Below are 18,479 nucleotides of genomic sequence, written 5' to 3'. Positions count from 1 at the left end.
ATCAAAATGTCTATATTTTGAATATTGAATAAACCAACGTACATTTGTTGAATTGGAAATTGTTTTTTTTTGCTTGTGAAGAGGAATTAAAAGGAAATTAGGGTTTTAAAAGTAATTTTTTTTAATTAAGAATTGCGATTAAAAAATCCGAAATTCATATAATTGATAATTGTTAATGTCATATTATGAAATTCATGTATTTGAGAATTGTTGATTTCAAATTATGAAATGTGTATATTTTGAAATTTGAAATTTGAAATCAGAAAATGGAATTTTGAAATGATGCTTGTGAGTTTTTTTTTTTTTTTTTTTTTGCTTGTTAACAGGAATTAAAAGGAAATTAGGGTTTCAAATTATGGTTTTGAAAGTAATTTTGTTTAATTAAGAATAAAAATAGTAAAAATTGTAATTCATATAATTCGTAATTGTTAATGTCATATTACGAAATTCATGTAATTGAAAATTGTTGAATTGGAATTATGAAATGTCTATATTTTGAAATTTGAAATCAGAAATTGGAATTTTCAAATTATGCTTGTGAATCAAAATGTCTACATTTGTTGAATCAAATTATGGTTCAGAAATTGTTAATGTCTAATTTCTACAAAATATAATTATTAAACAAAAAAATATTTAATTTTGAATGTATCATGTATTAAAAAAATATTTAATTTTCTCTCCATGAAAAGATCATGTTCTCTCAAATAAAAGATCATGTTCTCTGAAATATTTAATTTTGACTCTATTTTATTAAAAAGAAATATTTTTATTGGTTTCTCAAAATATTTAATTTTGACTCTATTTTATTAAAAAGAAATATTTTTATTGGTTTATCAAAATATTTAATTTTGACTCTATTTTATTGAAAAGAAATATTTTTATTGGTTTATCAAAATATTTAATTTTGACTCTATTTTATTGAAAATAAATATTTTTATTGGTTTCTCAAAATATTTAAATTTGACTCTATTTGATTTTAAAAAAAAATTTGGTTTAATTTCGTTTGGTTTATTTCACTATATTTGGGGTCAGGCAGCCAAAATATGATTAAAACATTTAATGAGCTGAATTTGTAATACAAATAATAGTGGGAGAATTATGTCTGTACTACCTACGTAACTGAAAACTATTACATTTGCAACTTCAGTTATGTTGTTTTCATACCCGTATGAGTATTTTGTAAAGTACTGACTTCGTATATTATGTATTAAGTATTATTACAAAAATGTTGAGAAAATTTATTTTAGGAGCTCTCGCTGTGGCCTTTGTCTTCTTGGCCTACTCCGCGGTGGTCTTCGCGTCTCACCCTTCGTCGTTGCTCGTCGAGTTGCACAATGTGTGGGTGTGCTTCGAACTGTACAGCATGCATATCACATTCTAACCCATAACAAAGACGATACAAAAAAATAAATTTTATAAATGAAAACGGGTACAAAACGGTTTTACTAAACTGGTTTACTAAACTGATTTTCTGAATTACATTCTCACCTTCTAACCCAAAACAAAAGAATAAATATATATTTATGTTTAAATGAAAACGGCTTTCGTAAAGCCAAAATAATTTTCTAAATAACACCTTCCAACCCAAAACAAAGACAAAAGAAAAAAAAATTACATGAAAACGACTTTAGTAAAGCGAAAAAAAAAAATAATTAATTACACAAAATAATAAGTAAAAAAAATATTTACATGAAAACAACTTTAGTGAAGACGAAAAAATTTTTTTAATTACATTTTCTAAATCAAAACAAAGACAAAAGAAAAAATGAAAAATGTAACATGACAACGGCTTTAGTAAAGCCAAATAAATGAACATGATTGGCTTAATAATATCTACATGAATATGATTTTGAAATTATATATATGAAAAATAGAATGTAAAATTAATATATGAAAAGAGGTTTTTTTTCATATTATGTAAAATTTATGAATTACACATTCTAAACAAAAACAAAAGAAAAAAAAAACATATTTTAACATGATAATTGCTTTAGTAAAGCCAAGTACTAAAATATACAGTGTAAATATATTTTTTAAAATATGTTTTATGTTTTTTTCTTTTGTTTTATCTTGAAAATAGCGTTTTATTCTAACAAAGTTTATGTTAAAAACGCTGGGTGGGAAAAAAATTTCTGTTAAAATCGCTATTAGAAATAGCGTTTTTTGGCAACAAAATTTGAACTGAAATCGCTATTATAAATAGCGTTTTTTCTGCAAAAAATTTTTTGTTAAAATCGCTATTATAAATAGCGTTTTTTTGGCAACAAAATTTTGTGTGAAAAGCGCTGTTAAGAACAGCGTTTTTATTGGGAAAAAAAGTAACGCTATAAGCGCTGTTTGTAACAGTGACTTATTAATCAAAGTCGCTATTTGTAATAGCGATTTTTCTGTTCATCTACTTTTGCGCTCCTAACAGTAAAAGCGCGAATAGTAATGGCGCTTTAGCTTAGTTTTGGAATTCCGTCAGAAGTTGGCCTAGTTTTGAAAATACAATGTAAAAAAGGCTTATATTGGGAAAAGACCCCAACTTTCTGTATTCTGTATTTTGTATTCCAATACATTCTTTCACAATTTTAGATATATGTTTTCAATTGGACCAAATAAGGCATAATTAAAAATTAAAATGTCAATAATTTAGATACAAAAGTGAAGTTGTTTCTTTGAAAAAATGAAAAATAAAATATATAAAAAAAATGATTAATTAAAGTATCAAAAAAATATAAGGTCAAGTTTGACGGCTTTAAAATAATTCATCTTTTTATCTTTTTTTTTACATATCATCTCTCTATTTTTCTGCATATTATTTTATAAAAAAATAAAAAATATACTTATTTAAATCATTCCAAACAACTCCTAAATCTGGGTTGGTTGATGAATGAACATATTTCTAATTTGAGTTAAAAAGATATAAATACGGTTGGGTTGTTAAAAATATCAAGAAAAGAGAAGTAGAGGAAAAAATACTAGTAGGAGGAGAGGAGGTGGAGAGGAACGAAAATGGAAATGGAAAAGGAAAAGGAAAAGGGAGAAGGAACAGGAAGGAGGGAGAAGAAAACAGGAGAAAGAATATGTAAGAGGTGCAAACAAACATACAATCCATCCTCCAACAGCTCTTCTTCCTGCCGCTTCCATCCTTCTTTCTTCGTTTGCCGTCGTCACGATGATCAGAAGAGGTAGCAACCCCTATCCCTTTTCCTGCCTTTTTTAAATTTTGGGTTTCATTTTTCTGTTGTTGGATGCATTTTATGTGAAATTTAGGGTTCTACATCAAGCCAAATCCATCAATGATTTCATGCATTCAGGGTCCCAACCCCCCCCCCCCCCTCCCCCCCCTTTCCTTTTCTTGTTATTACTCACCATTTCTAAATTTCTAGATTTTACTGCTGAAACTTGAATTATGTTTTTCCGAAATATGTTCTCTTGACATCTAAGATTTGGGTTGGGGGGTGAAGGGCAGGTTCTGTATTACTATCAAAAGCCACTGCTAAATTGAGTGCATTCACTGATGAATTATGCATTAGAGGGATTTGGTGTAGCTGATGGAAGAAAAACTTAGGGTAAATTACCAATAGGTTCTAATAGTTGGACTTAATTCCCATGAAGTCCTATTGAAAATAAGTCTTGGTAAAATTGTCGCTAAAAATAATTTTTTTGTGACAACTTTTTATACATGTCGCTAAAAATTGATAATTAGTAACTTTTTTTTGTCATGATTTTTATAAATTGTCGCTAAAACTTATAATTAGTGACATTTTTTTATGACAAATTTTTCTCATAGTACCTATTAGACGATAAGTCTATTTATTAGGACCTACACGTAAGTATCCCAAGAACTTAAAACTAGGCCAATTGTTAGTTTTTTTAAGTCTATTAGACGATAAGTCTATGTACACCTCTCTTTCTTCTTCTTTCTCTTTATTTATTTATTATTATTATTATTTGCGTATGTAGGAGATATCCTACTTCTATTCCTGCTCTTCAAGTGGTATGTTAAAAGCAGTTTTTAAAGTGATTTCTTGTAGTTATATAGTCACTCTGATGTGTATCCTAATGATGGGTGACTCACTTTGGTCCTTAGGACTACTCCAGTCTCATATCTTATTGCTGGGCAAAGCCTTGTTCAAAAATGCTTGGAGATGCACTGGGTCACATTCATGTAAGTTTACTCCTGAGTGGAAAGGCATGAACAATGTGTTTGAGCCTTGAATAATAGAAGCTGAGAAGCCCCTAGTCATTGGGGCGAGTGAAAAGGCTCAACCACGAATGGGACATAAATTGGCTTGACCTCAGATGGCAACACATGGTGACTTAATCCTCAACCATGGAGGGGTGTGTGCTTTTTCCTGTCTTAGAGGGAAGTGTAGGTGGGCTCCACTCCTAACCACAAAGGAGAGCTAACGAAGACATAACCCTATAGGGAAGAGTCGATTGAGAGAGGAGGGTTAGGGAAGCTATCAAAGTAGGGTTTTAGGGTGGGGTTGAAGAGAGAGGGTTTTATAAATAGAGAGAGGAGCTAAGGGGTTAGGGTAGTGTTTGTAAATTTGCTAAAGCGGTGGTGATATTTATGGAATAAAAAATTATTCAATTAGCCAATTCAAAGAAGGGTTGGGGAAGCTATCAAAGTAGCTTTGAGACTTTTATAGTGGAATGTCATTGAGAAGTTATTTGGTGGTTTTAGGTCAATACTTCACCATTTTTTAAATTATGACAGTAGTTCAATTATTTTTTAAAATTTAATATTTAAACCAATAAAAATTAAGTTAGGAGATTATATGTATTTGCCTCATAAGCAGTGTATTCAGTTGATGTGTGGGCTTCAAGTAATGTTTGTATGTGTGTGTCAGATGTGGTTTCACTACAATATATAAGAATTTTCGCGACCAATTATTTTGGTCCCTAAAACCATTATTTTGGTCTCTAATTGGTTTTTGTGATCAAATTAAATTCGTCACTAAAAAAGTCACTAAAAGTGCGTCTATAATAGTCAAAGTTGACTTTTAGTGACGAATTTTTGAAAGTGTCATTGAAAATGACAATTAGCAACAAAATTTATATGGTCACAAAATATTTTATTTTGCAGAACTAAACATTTGGTCGCTAATATTTTGTCACAAAATGTCCCAATTTGGTCACAAAAAACAAAATAGTGACTTTTTTAACAACAATTATATTTGGTCACCAAAAGACAAATTACTTTATCTACCACACAATTTCGTCACCAAAAGTCAGAGTTGGAAAATATTATGTAACCATTTAATTTCATAGCTAAAAAGGCACAAAAGTTAAATTTGCCATCCAATCATATAAAAAAATATATATATATTTGACATCCACAAATCAAAGACAATCTATTCCCAAACTATAATCAGCATATAGAAAGTAAAATTTTACAAAAATTAAAACTCAAATTTTCCAAATCACTTCAACATGGTTCATTATATGAGGTAAAACTCAAAACAAGTCTAATTCCCAAACTTGATTACAAGCTATCACTTCAAAATAATCTGGGGTCTAAAGGCCAACACATAGGTAGGAGATGATGGAACCTGCTCCCTCCGGTTAGTCCTCTGGCTAACCTTCCACTTCTCAACCAGGACCTTCTTTATCCCGACACAACTAGCCCCCCTCACTTGGCATCAGCCACTACACAAAACAATCATATATCAATATATATTTGCACTACAAATATGGTACAATTTAACATCTGCTGAAAACCCAAATTTTTTTTTCTTTGTAATATTGGGAATGATGATCAGAAAGACTAAAACACAATTGTATAGAATACCATAAGAGCTTAGTACCACACAACATATACCAAATGAAACAAGAAAAAAGAAAAAGAAAAAGAAAGAAATAACACAACAGATGTCATTATCAGGATTAGATGAACCTGAACTTACAAATTATGTTAGACTTAAAAAGTAGAGAAAAGAACTCAATCAATTGATTGAACATCAAATCGCATAAAATTCACCTTCTCAGCCTTGGCAGCAGCCTTCGCAGATTTTCCATATAATTCTTCTCTAATAGCAAGCTGAGCTTTCAATTTTTTATCTTGTAAACCTTGCAAATGTATATGATTTTCAAGGCAATAGAAGAAGAAAGAAATACAAGTGTCTAACAATCTCAAACACAAGTGTCATACCTCAAAATTATCACCTTCACCTCTCTAAGGTACTGTTTTGCTTTCATATTTATCTCATCAGAAATCTCCTGCAAACCAAAATTATCAAAAGTCACTTCACTCTATAAACTAACAAAGCCTGAAAGGAATAACTTGAGCCAATTGAAATTATCAAAGCTCACTTCAGTCTATACAAGAATAAGAATTAAAAAGGTTTTTTTGGAAACAAAACCTGAAAAGGGAAACTGAAAGGATTTAAACAAAATTGCATGAAAAACAATTATAAAAAAAAGAAAAAGAAGGGGACATAGATAAGTAATTCAATATATTGAAACACTATAATTCGCCAAAGCTGCTATGTTAACTCCTATACCTGATGCATGATACCAGAACCTGGAGGAACAACAAGCATGTTGTGAAAAGCGTTCGACCCCCATTTTAGAAAAGCAAATCTCTCATTGTTCCTTTTGAATTCAAACTCCATATTTGCCTGAACTGCATTTTCTGATCTAGTGACATCAACTTTGAACTTATCCACCCAAAAAAGACATCAACTTGAACTGAATGATCAATGACAAGATATAAAAATGGAATTCATATTAATATTCAACCCATAGCTGAAACAAAAAGCACATACAAATCAACAAGATCTTTATAACATAAGATAACAGGTTCTTGCATAGCTGAAACAAAATTCCCTTTCTTACTTAAAAACTACATCCATGAAGGCACATATAAAAATCCAAAACCTGATAATATTTTCACCAATTCTAATACCATGTGCATTTATTGAAAATTTCTGAATCCTACATTAATACCTATTACAAAGTGAACAAAGGCATTATCCTTAAATTCCAATATCTTGTTACTTTCTATTCTAGATTGATATTAAATAATGTAATGAACACAACTCCCAAAAATGGGGATAATTAAGGAACCTATAAAATTTGATTGAATCAATACAAAATTAGTAAAAGTGGGACACAAACATACATTACATATTAATCATGAATTAAATCCCATCACATGTGGAATAGATTAGGATAAATCTTCAACCGAGCATTGAATTTGAACAGGTATCATAAAAGGGCAACGAAAAATCTTGGTTGCATTTGGTAGAGTTTTCTAAATATGATTTGAGAATAGAGTTGTATTTTGAGTTTGTGAGTTTTGGAATTATGATTTGAGTGTGAAAAATTTGTTTGGTGAATGAGTTTTGAAAAGAGTTTTGAATTGAGTGGGGAATTTTTTATGTGACATATGATATTTGATACAAAAGCTTACAACTCATAACCAAACACACAATTCAAAATTCTATTCAAAACTCATAAATTTTTTTTAAAAATTTAGAAAATATTTTTTATTGAATATATAAAAATTAACACGTGTCAATTGCAAAAAAAAAAGAAAAAAAAAATGCACTGTTCCAGTCAACCGGCCGGACGACCGGTGGGACGTCCGGTGGGACGACCGGTTAGCTCAAATTTTCCCGCTTTAGATAGAGTTTTCAAAAGTGAGTGGGGAATTAATTTTTGAAAACCGTTAACAAACACGGTGTGCAAATCAAAGCCTGGAACTAACATTCCAAAGCACTACCAAACAGAGCCCCTCTCTTTCCAAAGAAGAATGGTATTGTAATTCAATTCATTTGAGGGATCCTAATTTGTATAAAATCAATATTAATATATGTCATATAGACAAATATGAAGCCTGCTAGAATTACCAAATCAGGTAAAAACAATTGAGTTTAATGATTCAATACAATCTGAAATCACAAATAATCTGAAATTACAAACTTAATAAAAAACAATTATGTTTAACTCCTGAATTTAAAACAATGACAAGCATCATAAGACATAATGTATATATATGAAACTAAATTTTCTTCATCAATTCCCAAACATGGACTTAAGAGGATTAAACTATTTCATTTTGTTTATTTTTCACAGCTTTTTTTTTTTTTTTTTCTTGGATTTTGTACTACTATTTTTGACAACTATTTCATGGAGCAAAATGGCTACACTAATCAGCATGGTGGAAAAATGACTTTTAAAGCAATAGAAGCACCGAAAATTCCATGGTACATGTTGACACTACGGATGATGAATAAAAGTAGGACCCCAGAATGTAAAAAAAATAAAACCTAAATTCAATTTCCAGTAAGATGTACAAATCGAGATATACCAGGATTTGTGAAAAGGCACTGGCAACTCTATAATTTGGAGTTCTAAAATTATTGAAGGTAAAGTGTTCCTAGCACCAGCACACAGCTTTATGAACCTGCATATGTAAATTTCATCAAATCATAATGTATGTACATATATATACAAAGGTGTACTAGAAATTAATCAATAACAAGTTTATCTATTCCCAAGTCTTGGTAATAGATAAGAACTTTTTTTTTTTTGGATAAAAGATAAGAACTTTATTAACTTTTTCTATTGATAGTTTCACTTAGAAGAATTTTATTGTTTATCAATCTCAGTGACAATTATAGATAGCTTTGCTCATTTCTGTGCACTACTATTGATTTTGCTTTACATTCATGTTTCTTTGGATATGAGACAACGAATTGAGTACATGATTTTTCTTTATATTATCATTATTTTTTTCTTTATCCTCTTTGAAATAGATTTCAAAATGATGGTCCAAATCTACATGGTTTAATTCAATTTGCAGTATCACTTTTTTTTCTTTTTCCTCCTTAAAATAGGGGACCAATGTACCTTTAAAAAAAATGCAAAGCTAATTTTTGTTCAAGTAATTGAATTTTGAAATGAAATATACTCAACTCAATCATAGGCTTAAAAGTCTTCATCCAATCGAATTTATCAATAAACACCCAAAATTTTAACTTCAAAAAATTCAAATATATAAACCCTAGCACACAATGAATCAAAAACAAACTTCCAGAAATTTATATTAGAAACTTCATATATAAATATAAATATCAGAAAATCAATAATTTTAATAGTTTAGAGAGTACTGACCTAGGGTTTTCGATGCCAGGTGAGAGAGAACTCGGAAGAGAAGTGAATCTGACTTGGTTTGATAGAAGAGAAACCCCTTGTTGCAAAACGGCGTCGTTAGAAGATGGAAAATCTTTGACTAGTGCGCCATAGACACCGTCATTAGTTGTTGCTTAGCGGAATCGAGATTCCTTTTCATTCGACAATGAAATCTTACATTCATTAAAGCTTGTAAATGTAAGTGATGTAGAAAATGATGAAGAGAAAGGGAGGGAGATGATCAGATCCATATTGTAAATCATAGATCTGCCATAAATCATAAAGAGAGAGAGAGAGAGAGAGAGAGAGAGAGAGTGCTATGAAGAATGAACACGAACATGGACACGGCAGGGGACATGGCGAATTTTATTTTATTTATTTATATATATTTTTATGTGTTATGTAGATTCATATTACATTCATCCTAAATCAAAATTAACAAACACTAACATAGTAATATTAATTCAATAAATATAACCACTACATGTAAACAAATTAATAGATCATCTATTCACGAAAAAAGTCATAATAAACGATAACAAGAACTAAGACGAGAAGAGAAAAACATTCAATATCCAACAATATTCTTCACAAAAGCACTAAATAAGAGGCAAAAAAAAAAAGCACCGGCCGTGTCCCATGCCGTGTCCCCATATGGACACACGTGTCCCCGTCGTGTCCCATGCCGTGCCCCTATATGGACGCGGTGGACATGCGTGTCCCCGTCGTGTCCCTTACAAAAAAATCATTAAATTAAATGGACACGCCATCTGGCGTGTCCCGTATGTGTCCTCGGCGTGTCCCAGTATCAGACACCGCCACGCAAGGTTTTAAAAAGCGGACGCAACCGCTACGTAACGCCATTACGTAACGGTTTTGGTGGTTACCGCCACCCGTTACGGCCGCTTTTGCAGTGTGATTGAGATTCATAGATGTGTCGGCCGTAGCAGCTGCTGTAGCGGTCGTAACGGTGCCGTAACAGTCGTAACGGCCTGTTACACACCGTTACGTAACGGTTCCGAACTGTTTCTTTCAAAAAAACACACAAAAAAAAAAACTAAAAATGGAGGAAGAGGGGTAGAGAGAAGAGGGAAAATAAAGAGAGAAAATGGAGGAGTAAGAGCTAGAGAGAGAGAAGAGGGAAGATGAAGAACATGTTATTGATTTGTTGAAGCTGTAAAACCTATGCTATTCTATTCAGCTGCTATCACTCAACCATTTTGTTTGTGTGTGTCTATCTATATATTGTTTGAAAATAATAATAATAATAAGTGTGATCATTATCTATTTAGCTTGGTTAAAATATATATATATATATATATATTTAGGCTCTTATTTATTCTCTTACTTTTGTCATTGTTTATCTTATATATAATAGTTAGTGATTGATTTTTTGTATAATATAAAATCATTAATTATTAAAATAAAATATAAAAAACTCAGTTTATAGTGACTTAAAAATATAAAATATATTGGATCATACTTAAAAATTTACAAAAATTGATCAATATTTATTTTAAACCCAATAAATACGATTATGGAAAAAAAATATGCATATCAGTAAGTGTTTTGCAAATTGTGTGAAAAATAAAAAAATTCACGGTTTCAGTTACTGCAACCGTTACGCTACGGCCTTTACACTCCGCAACCACAACCGCGCCGCCGCCGCCACCGTTACGGTGACCGCAACCACTTTTCAGAACCTTGCCGCCACGGCACTGATTTTGGAGTATCCATGCTTCATAGGAGGCACCAAATTTGCAGAATGTTTGAAAAAGATGATAGATCTAACATGGATTGAAGCTTATGGATCTCATAAAATCATAGATCTAGAGATCTATATATATATAGGTGGAGAGAGAGAGAGAGAGAGAGAGAGAGAGAGAGAGAGGCACCAAATTTGCAGAACATTTGAAGAAGATGATAGATCTACCATGGATTCAAGCTTATAGATCTCACATTTGCCTTGGATCACCGCCGTAGAGGAGAGGCGTTTCATCGCCGTCGGAAAGGAGAGGAGAGGAGGGTGAGATCGAGAATCTTGAGAGCAAACCCGATGAAAAAAGAGAGTGAATTTGGAAAATTACGCCTGAAGAGAGTTTTTATAGCCCCGATTTTTTAATTGTGGAAAATATTTGGTGTATAAGAGGGTTAATTGTGTATTTACAACTAAATTAATTTATCTCAAAAAATTTTGTGAATATTATACAAAGCATACAAGTGAAAAAGTAAGAAAGTTTAAATTTGTCTCTAAAGAAATGTTTTTAGAGACCAAATTTACTTTGTCCCTAAATATTGGTCTCTAAAACATTGATTTCTTGTAGTGTTTTGTGTGGTTGGGTCTATCTGTATGCTCATTTTTATCGCCATGCTCTCATAGTTTTATGTGCTGAAATTGCTCGCGGTCGTAGAACACCACCGGAAAACACCACCACCATCCACCATCTACCATCTTTATGGGGGAGAGAGAGAGAGAGAGAGAGAGAGGACTAACTCAGATGGGGTCAAAGAGAGAGGGTTTTATAAATAGAGAGAGGAGCTAAGGGCTTAGGGTAGGGTTTGTAAATTTGCCAAGGCGGTTGGGGTATTTATGGAATTAAAAATTATACAATAAGCCATTTCAGAGAAGGTTAGGGAAGCTATCAAAGTAGCTTCATGATTCTTATAGTGTAACGTCTTTGAGAAGTTATTTGGTGGTTTTAGGTCAATACTTCACCATTTTTTAAATTATGACATTAGTTCAATTATTTTTTGAAATTTAATATTTAAACCAATAAAAATTAAGTTAGGAGATTATATGTATTTGCCTCATAAGCATTGTATAATTGTCTAGTGTTGGTTGATGTGTGGGTTTCAAGTAACGTTTGCAAATGTGTGTTAGATGTGGTTTTGTGTGGTTGGGTCTATTTGTATGCTCATTTTTATTGCCATGCTCTCAAAGTTTTATGTGTTGAAATTGCTTGCCGTTGTACAACACCACTGGAAAAGTCGGAGAGAGAGAGAGAGAGAGAGGACTAACTCAGATGGTGTCGAAGAGAGAGGGTTTTATAAATAGAGAGAGGAGCTAAGGGGTTAGGGTAGGGTTTGTAAATTTGCTAAGATGGTGGGGGGTATTTTTGGAATAAAAAATTATGCATTAAGCCATTTTAGATAAGGGTTAGGGATGCTATCAAAGTAGCTTCGAGACTTTTACAGTGGAACGTCATTGAGAAGCTATTTTGTGGTTTTAGGTCAATAATACTTCACCATTTTTTAAATTATGACACTAGTTCAATCATTTTTTAAAATTTAATATTTAAACCAATAAAAATTAAGTTAGAAGATTATATGAATTTGCCCCATAAGCAGTGTATAATTGTCTAGTGTTGGGTTGATGCGTGGGCTTCAAGTAATGTTTGTATGTGTGTCAGATGTGGTTTTGTGTGGTTGGGTCTATTTGTATGCTCATTTTTATCGCCATGCTCTCAAAGTTGTGTGTTGAAATTGCTCGCCGTTGTAGAACACCACCGGAAAAGTCGCATCACCACCATCCACCATCTTTAGGGGAGAGAGAGAGAGAGAGAGATAGAGAGAGAGAGGACTAGCTCAGATGGGGTCGAAGAGAGAGGGTTTTATAAATAGAGAGAGTTGCTAAGGGGTTAGGGTTTGTAAATTTGCTAAGGCAGTGGGGGTATTTATAGAATCCAAAATTATACAATTAATCATTTCAAAGAAGAGTTAGGGAAGCTACTATCAAAGTAGCTTCGAGACTCTTATACTGTAACATCTTTGAGAAGTTATTTGGTGGTTTCAAGTCAATACTTCACCCTTTTTTACCTTATTATATTAGTTCAATTATTTTTTAAATTTTAATATTTAAACCAATAAAAATTAAGTTAGGAGATTATATGTATTTTCCCCATAAGCAGTGTATAATTGTCTAGTGTTGGGTTGATGCATAGGCTTCAAGTAGTGTTTGTATGTGTGTGTCAGATGTGCTTTTGTATGGTTGGGTCTATTTGTATGCTTATTTTTATTGCCATGCTCTCAAAGTTTTATGTGTTGAAATTGCCCCATTTAAGTTATTTACATGCATACCCTGCTTTCCAACTAGTAGAACCTAAGCTTTGGGCTTGTTTGCCATCACCATTGAGGCTCCCCATCAAGGTTAAGGTTTATTTTTTATTTTATTTTATTTTATGTTTTTTAAAAAAAATAGAAATTTTAAATTAAAACAGAAAAATTATAGAAAAAAAGGAGGAGGTATAAAAAATAATTAAAAAGAGGAAGAATTTACCTGTAAAATGATAAAAATGCCCTTCCCTTAGTCTCTCTTCTCCTTCCTCTCTGTCATCCCAACCTACTCCATACCAGCAATCCCTCTCACTCTTCATTTTCTCAAATCCCTTCCATACTAGCAATTCCTTCCTCTCTAGCAACAGGCCACCCCTCCCTCACCTAACCTCTTCTCGCCTGCCTCTATTCTCTATTCCCATCTTTCATAGCTACAACAATCTTCTCCTCAATTGAATCCTCCATAAAGCACCAAAAGCCTCCAATCATTTTCATAATTTTGAACATAAATAGGGATATAAATAAATCCTTTTGAATTCCATGTTTAGTAACCTATGTACCACCTTACATTTTCTCAAGACCAACCATTCCTACTTCTAAACTCGGCAACTACAAAATGGAGAAATCATACTACTAGTTTCTGTAATCAGAATCTTACAATTCGCGATTCAATTCACGGTTTGATTTGTAATTTTTGCAAAATCGATACAAATCTATAGGTGAATCTATTTTTAAAGTGAATCTCTAGTGAATTGCACAATTCACAATTGATTCACAATTCAATTCATTTTTTACAATTCATGTAATTCTTGAAACTATCATGTCCGACGTATTTAAATTATTTTTTTCTCCATTTCTTTTGGTACTTAAAAATGACATATTACAATTTTAATAGTGATTAGTATGAAAATAACCAATATATATAATAGTGATTAGTATGAAAATAACCAATATATATAATAGTGATTAGTACGAAAATAACCAATATATATATACATGATTTGTTATTTTGGAGATTAGAGAGTTTTTAATAGGATCCAATCAGATTCAGTCAGACCCAATATATTTTTAACTTTTTCTTCTCATTTTTTTGTTTCCTTAAAAAAAATATAATGTATCTTCTAGAGATGCTGAAGGTTAAAGTAACTTGCGATATGAATTATCTATTACTATTTTATTGAAATAAATATACTTCAATATTACATGGGTGAGGTTAGTTAAATCTAATGGTTCTACAAGTTTTTTTTTTTTTTTTTTATAAAAAAAAAATATTACTTATTTGAACAATAACCATATATATATATATATATATATATATTTCAATTAATTCTTTCTTATTATTGGGTTATTGTTACTTGTAAAAGTATGTATGCTTATGAAATATTAACATCATTGTTAAGTTATTGTTACTTGAAAATTAAGAGTTTGTCTTTATTTACTTTCTTTATTAAGAATGGTTGGTAAGCAATATCTAAAAAAAGGACAAAGATAAGATGGTGGTCTTACATTGAGAACTTGTGTTAACTGCTTACTATTAGACCACGTGATTATTGTTTGAAACAACATTTTCATTGATTTTAAGTATAAATATTTTATATTTATAAGATATATTTAACATCTAAATGTATAGATATATTTTTCTAAATAATTTAGAAAAAGTGGCTGAATATTTATGATTCACGATTCGATTTAATTCGCGATTCCGTGTAAGGCCATTTCGATTCACAATTCAATTCATGATTTGATAGCTATTGTTGATCCTTGGGAACACATTTAGAGTCCCCACAAATTCCCATGCCAATGCATTTCTTTAGAAGATCAATAACTAGCTAAGCCATTAAATCTCACCAAGCCAAGCCATTAAAGTAGATACTACACCCATGCATGTATACAAATGTGGCTCCCAAAATTCACTTTAATTAATTAACTATTTTATCACTTAGACAGAAAAATACCAACAATTTGTTGGATTTGCATGCAAAATAGAAAACATTACAGCTCAAACTCAAAGAAGTTTGTGTTGTTTAGAATCTTTAGATACTAATGTGATAGCAACATGGTGGTGATGGTAGAGTTAGTGACATTTATTGTAGTGGTGATGGTGGTTTTGGAGTTGGGATGACTGTTGTTTGATTGGACAATATAGTGATGACATTTGCGTTAATAGTGGCACTTGCCATTCAGTGTTAGCTAATTCTTATAAACAATTTAGCAAAGATGAACACGGCTGCTCTTCCTACTCATAAGGGGCTAAGGCAGGGCCTCCAAACCATACACGAAATTAGTGGGTTAGGGTTTCCTATTTTTTCGACTTGAATCCAAATATGACACGATCTAATAACATGAATAATTAGTAACTCCATCTAGCGGAATAAAAAAGTATGTAAAATAAGAATTTAAGGGCTAATATTTCCTTTTTCATCTAAGATATGTATTGTTTTTGTTACTTATTTTAGAGTCAATCTAGTAAAAAAAAATATAATTAGTATAGTTTTTTAAAATTAGGGAATTACAATTGAGTTGAAATCAAAAATTTGGGCCCTTTTTTTTTATTTTTTATCAACAGTAGAGATTAGTTTCTTGAAATTTAACCGGTGGCAAAATTGTTAATCTTGTAGTTTTAATTAAAAGTGAAAGTTTTTGACATGATAGATTAACACGACACAAATTGAAAATAACAAAACACAATAACATGAAAATAAATAGATTGGGTTAGGGTTAAGTTAATTTTGACACAAACTCGAAATAATATGACATAATGCCCACCCCTAGTTGGGGAACTTTTTAAAATTTGAAGGCGCCAGGTGTCACCTCTCCTATGGGCTGACCCTGTTCAGAAGGTGTAATTTTGAAATCAGGGTTGTACATTATCAATTAGACAGGGTTTTTGGATCAAACGCTTGCTTGAATATAGGGTTAGGATAAAGATGTGCAAGGTTTTTACACCACATTTTCCCTTTTTTACAGTGTTGGCTTCCCTGTCTGTACGTGCATCAAGTTCCACATCCCTGTTAACCTTTTAAATGTCGAGTTATCCTAGTCTCACCCTGCTATATACCTTAATCCATACTGGGAGACAATAGGTCTTCCGCAAGTGCAAGGGACAGGAAGTGAGAGTTGGAGTGAGAAAGGGCTAAGCATTGAATATTCTTCCTTTAATATTTATATATTTTTACATTTATTATCACTAGTTGTGTGTGTGTGTTTCCCGCTTAGGGGCAGGGGATGTTGAGTATGCTTGGTATAATTGCACCTGGGTGCTCTATGTTTTGTGTGAAAGTGAATCATCCCAAATATCTTAAATAGAAACTCTTATTTGGGAAGATTTTAGCTGTGTAATTTGTTTATGCTGTTCTTGTTTCGAAGGTGTCTTGGATAAACAGCTAGCAATGTATTGGGTTTTGGCATTTACCATAAAATCCCTTTAGTAGACTAATACATGAGCCACACAAACAAGTAGTTTCTTGTTGACAAACACCCACACTAGGATGCCCATGCACACACAAACGGTTGAATATTGGTTTGGTACAGCAATCATATATGTAATCCTTTATGCTTCACAGTATCAGCATGCCAAGAATCTAAAATGCCCAATACCTATTTGGTCCAAATCTGTGTAAATAACAAGTTGCTGTTGCCAAGTGATTGATGTTCTGATTCCCACTAATTTGGAGTGAAACGCGATTTAATGGAGAGAGAAGATACACGGCGGCACTGATTTGTCAATATTTTGAGGACATAGATGGTTTTATTGTTCATGTGATGTGAGGATGAAGATAAAACTATGTTTCAGTCATTATGATGAAATTTTAGTTTATATATAAGCCATGTTACCATGTATGTCCCATTATTTGGGAAAACAATGTAGTGGGGGGATGTTATCTTAAAAACAGTTATTGTTTGTTCTTGCTAATTTAAAGGATAGAGGTTTGCCAGTCGATGATTTCTGTATCTAATTTTGTTGAAGGTACTATGAATTGGGACCTGAAGATCCCCCATATGCTGCCAAGTTCTATGATTGTTGTGGAGCAGAGGACCCTGAGGCAGCTGGCTGCACTACTAGTTTTCATGCTTCATACGATGATGATTGATGAAGTTAGTACTCTTTGTTGTCACTCATTGTTGATTATGCATTCAAGTATTTAGAAAACTACAATCTCCTTTGGTTTAATACTTAATCGTTTCTTACTCCTTGTAATTGGTAGCATCTGAATTTACTAATTTATAGAGGTCTGTATGTACGATATGTGTGTGTGTGCGCGCGCGCATATATATAGATGTGTGCGTGTATAGTTTATGTGAAGTGAAAATGAAACCATGTGGCATAGATTTGAGTGTAGGTAGATGGGGATTTTCTCATGAGAGGAGACCCCCTCCCCTGATTTCTGGTTGGCAATTATGGTAACTATGTTATTAAATTAAATTAATGAGAGTGGTACGCCATGTTTTACACACCTCCAACTCCCATATACCATTTACAATGCACAACACAGCAATTGCACATGTAACTTTTAGCAAACATTAAAAATAAAGTCCGTCCCTGCCTTCCACATGAGGGCAGCCTTTTAATTGGGTCCCCAGTCCCCCACCTCTTTTGTTTTGTCTTTTTCTTGCTTCTGCATCTATATGATCCCACCCACTCACCCACCTCCCCTCCCCTACCCCCAATGCATGCATGTGCATTCCAATGTTTTCTTATTATTATTGTTCTTACATTTTTATTTTTATTTTTCAAAATGTTGTATTTGGACTTTGCTTTTGTCATTTTTTTTTTTTGGTTTGGATATTTCACCTCTTAGCCTTGGGAGTCTGAACCATTCTTTTCTATTACCCTGGTGACATTTATGAATCCATATGGATTGTTGCAAGTAAGCCTAGACATGCTATATTATCACCCACCAAGTTGATTTGTCTACCCTTTTTTTTTTTTTTCCTTAAAATCATGTGGTGTTTCAAGGATGATATTCTCTATCTTTTTAATTGTGGAAGCTTTATAGTTTTTGTACGTGGAAAGTAGAAACATGCCATGTGGGCTTCATTTTACCTAGGGCTAGCAGCGTAATATGTTAGGATCAAACACACCCAGAGAATTATCTCACACACACAGAGAACACAATATTTACGTGGTTCGGCCCAATGCCTACATCCACGGACAGAAATGAGAATTATCACTAAAATGGAGCAAAAATACAAATACAGAGGAGGAGATGAAACTCACTCAACTCACAGCTCTCACACTCAATTTCTGATAATTTCAACTCTCCTCTCAACCTCTATTTATACACCAAAGAGGG

General features: G+C 32.2%; 1 protein-coding gene across 1 annotated transcript; it reads left to right on the top strand.

Moving 5' to 3' along the window:
- Positions 1-2,926: 2,926 nt before the first annotated feature.
- Positions 2,927-17,639, top strand: LOC114310848 (F-box only protein). Its single transcript, XM_028256946.2, has 3 exons — positions 2,927-3,173; positions 4,079-4,156; positions 17,153-17,639. The coding sequence occupies exons 1-3, from the start codon at positions 2,998-3,000 to the stop codon at positions 17,274-17,276; spliced, it is 378 nt and encodes a 125-aa protein (XP_028112747.2). The 5' UTR covers positions 2,927-2,997; the 3' UTR covers positions 17,277-17,639.
- The last annotated feature ends 840 nt before the right edge of the window (positions 17,640-18,479 follow it).

Source organism: Camellia sinensis, chromosome 1, assembly GCF_055761805.1.
Source record: "Camellia sinensis isolate YWXY chromosome 1, ASM5576180v1, whole genome shotgun sequence".
In the NCBI taxonomy this organism is placed as follows: Eukaryota; Viridiplantae; Streptophyta; class Magnoliopsida; order Ericales; family Theaceae; genus Camellia; species Camellia sinensis.
The sequence above is the reverse complement of the archived record's forward strand: the minus strand, read 5'-3'. Positions and strand labels throughout refer to the sequence as shown.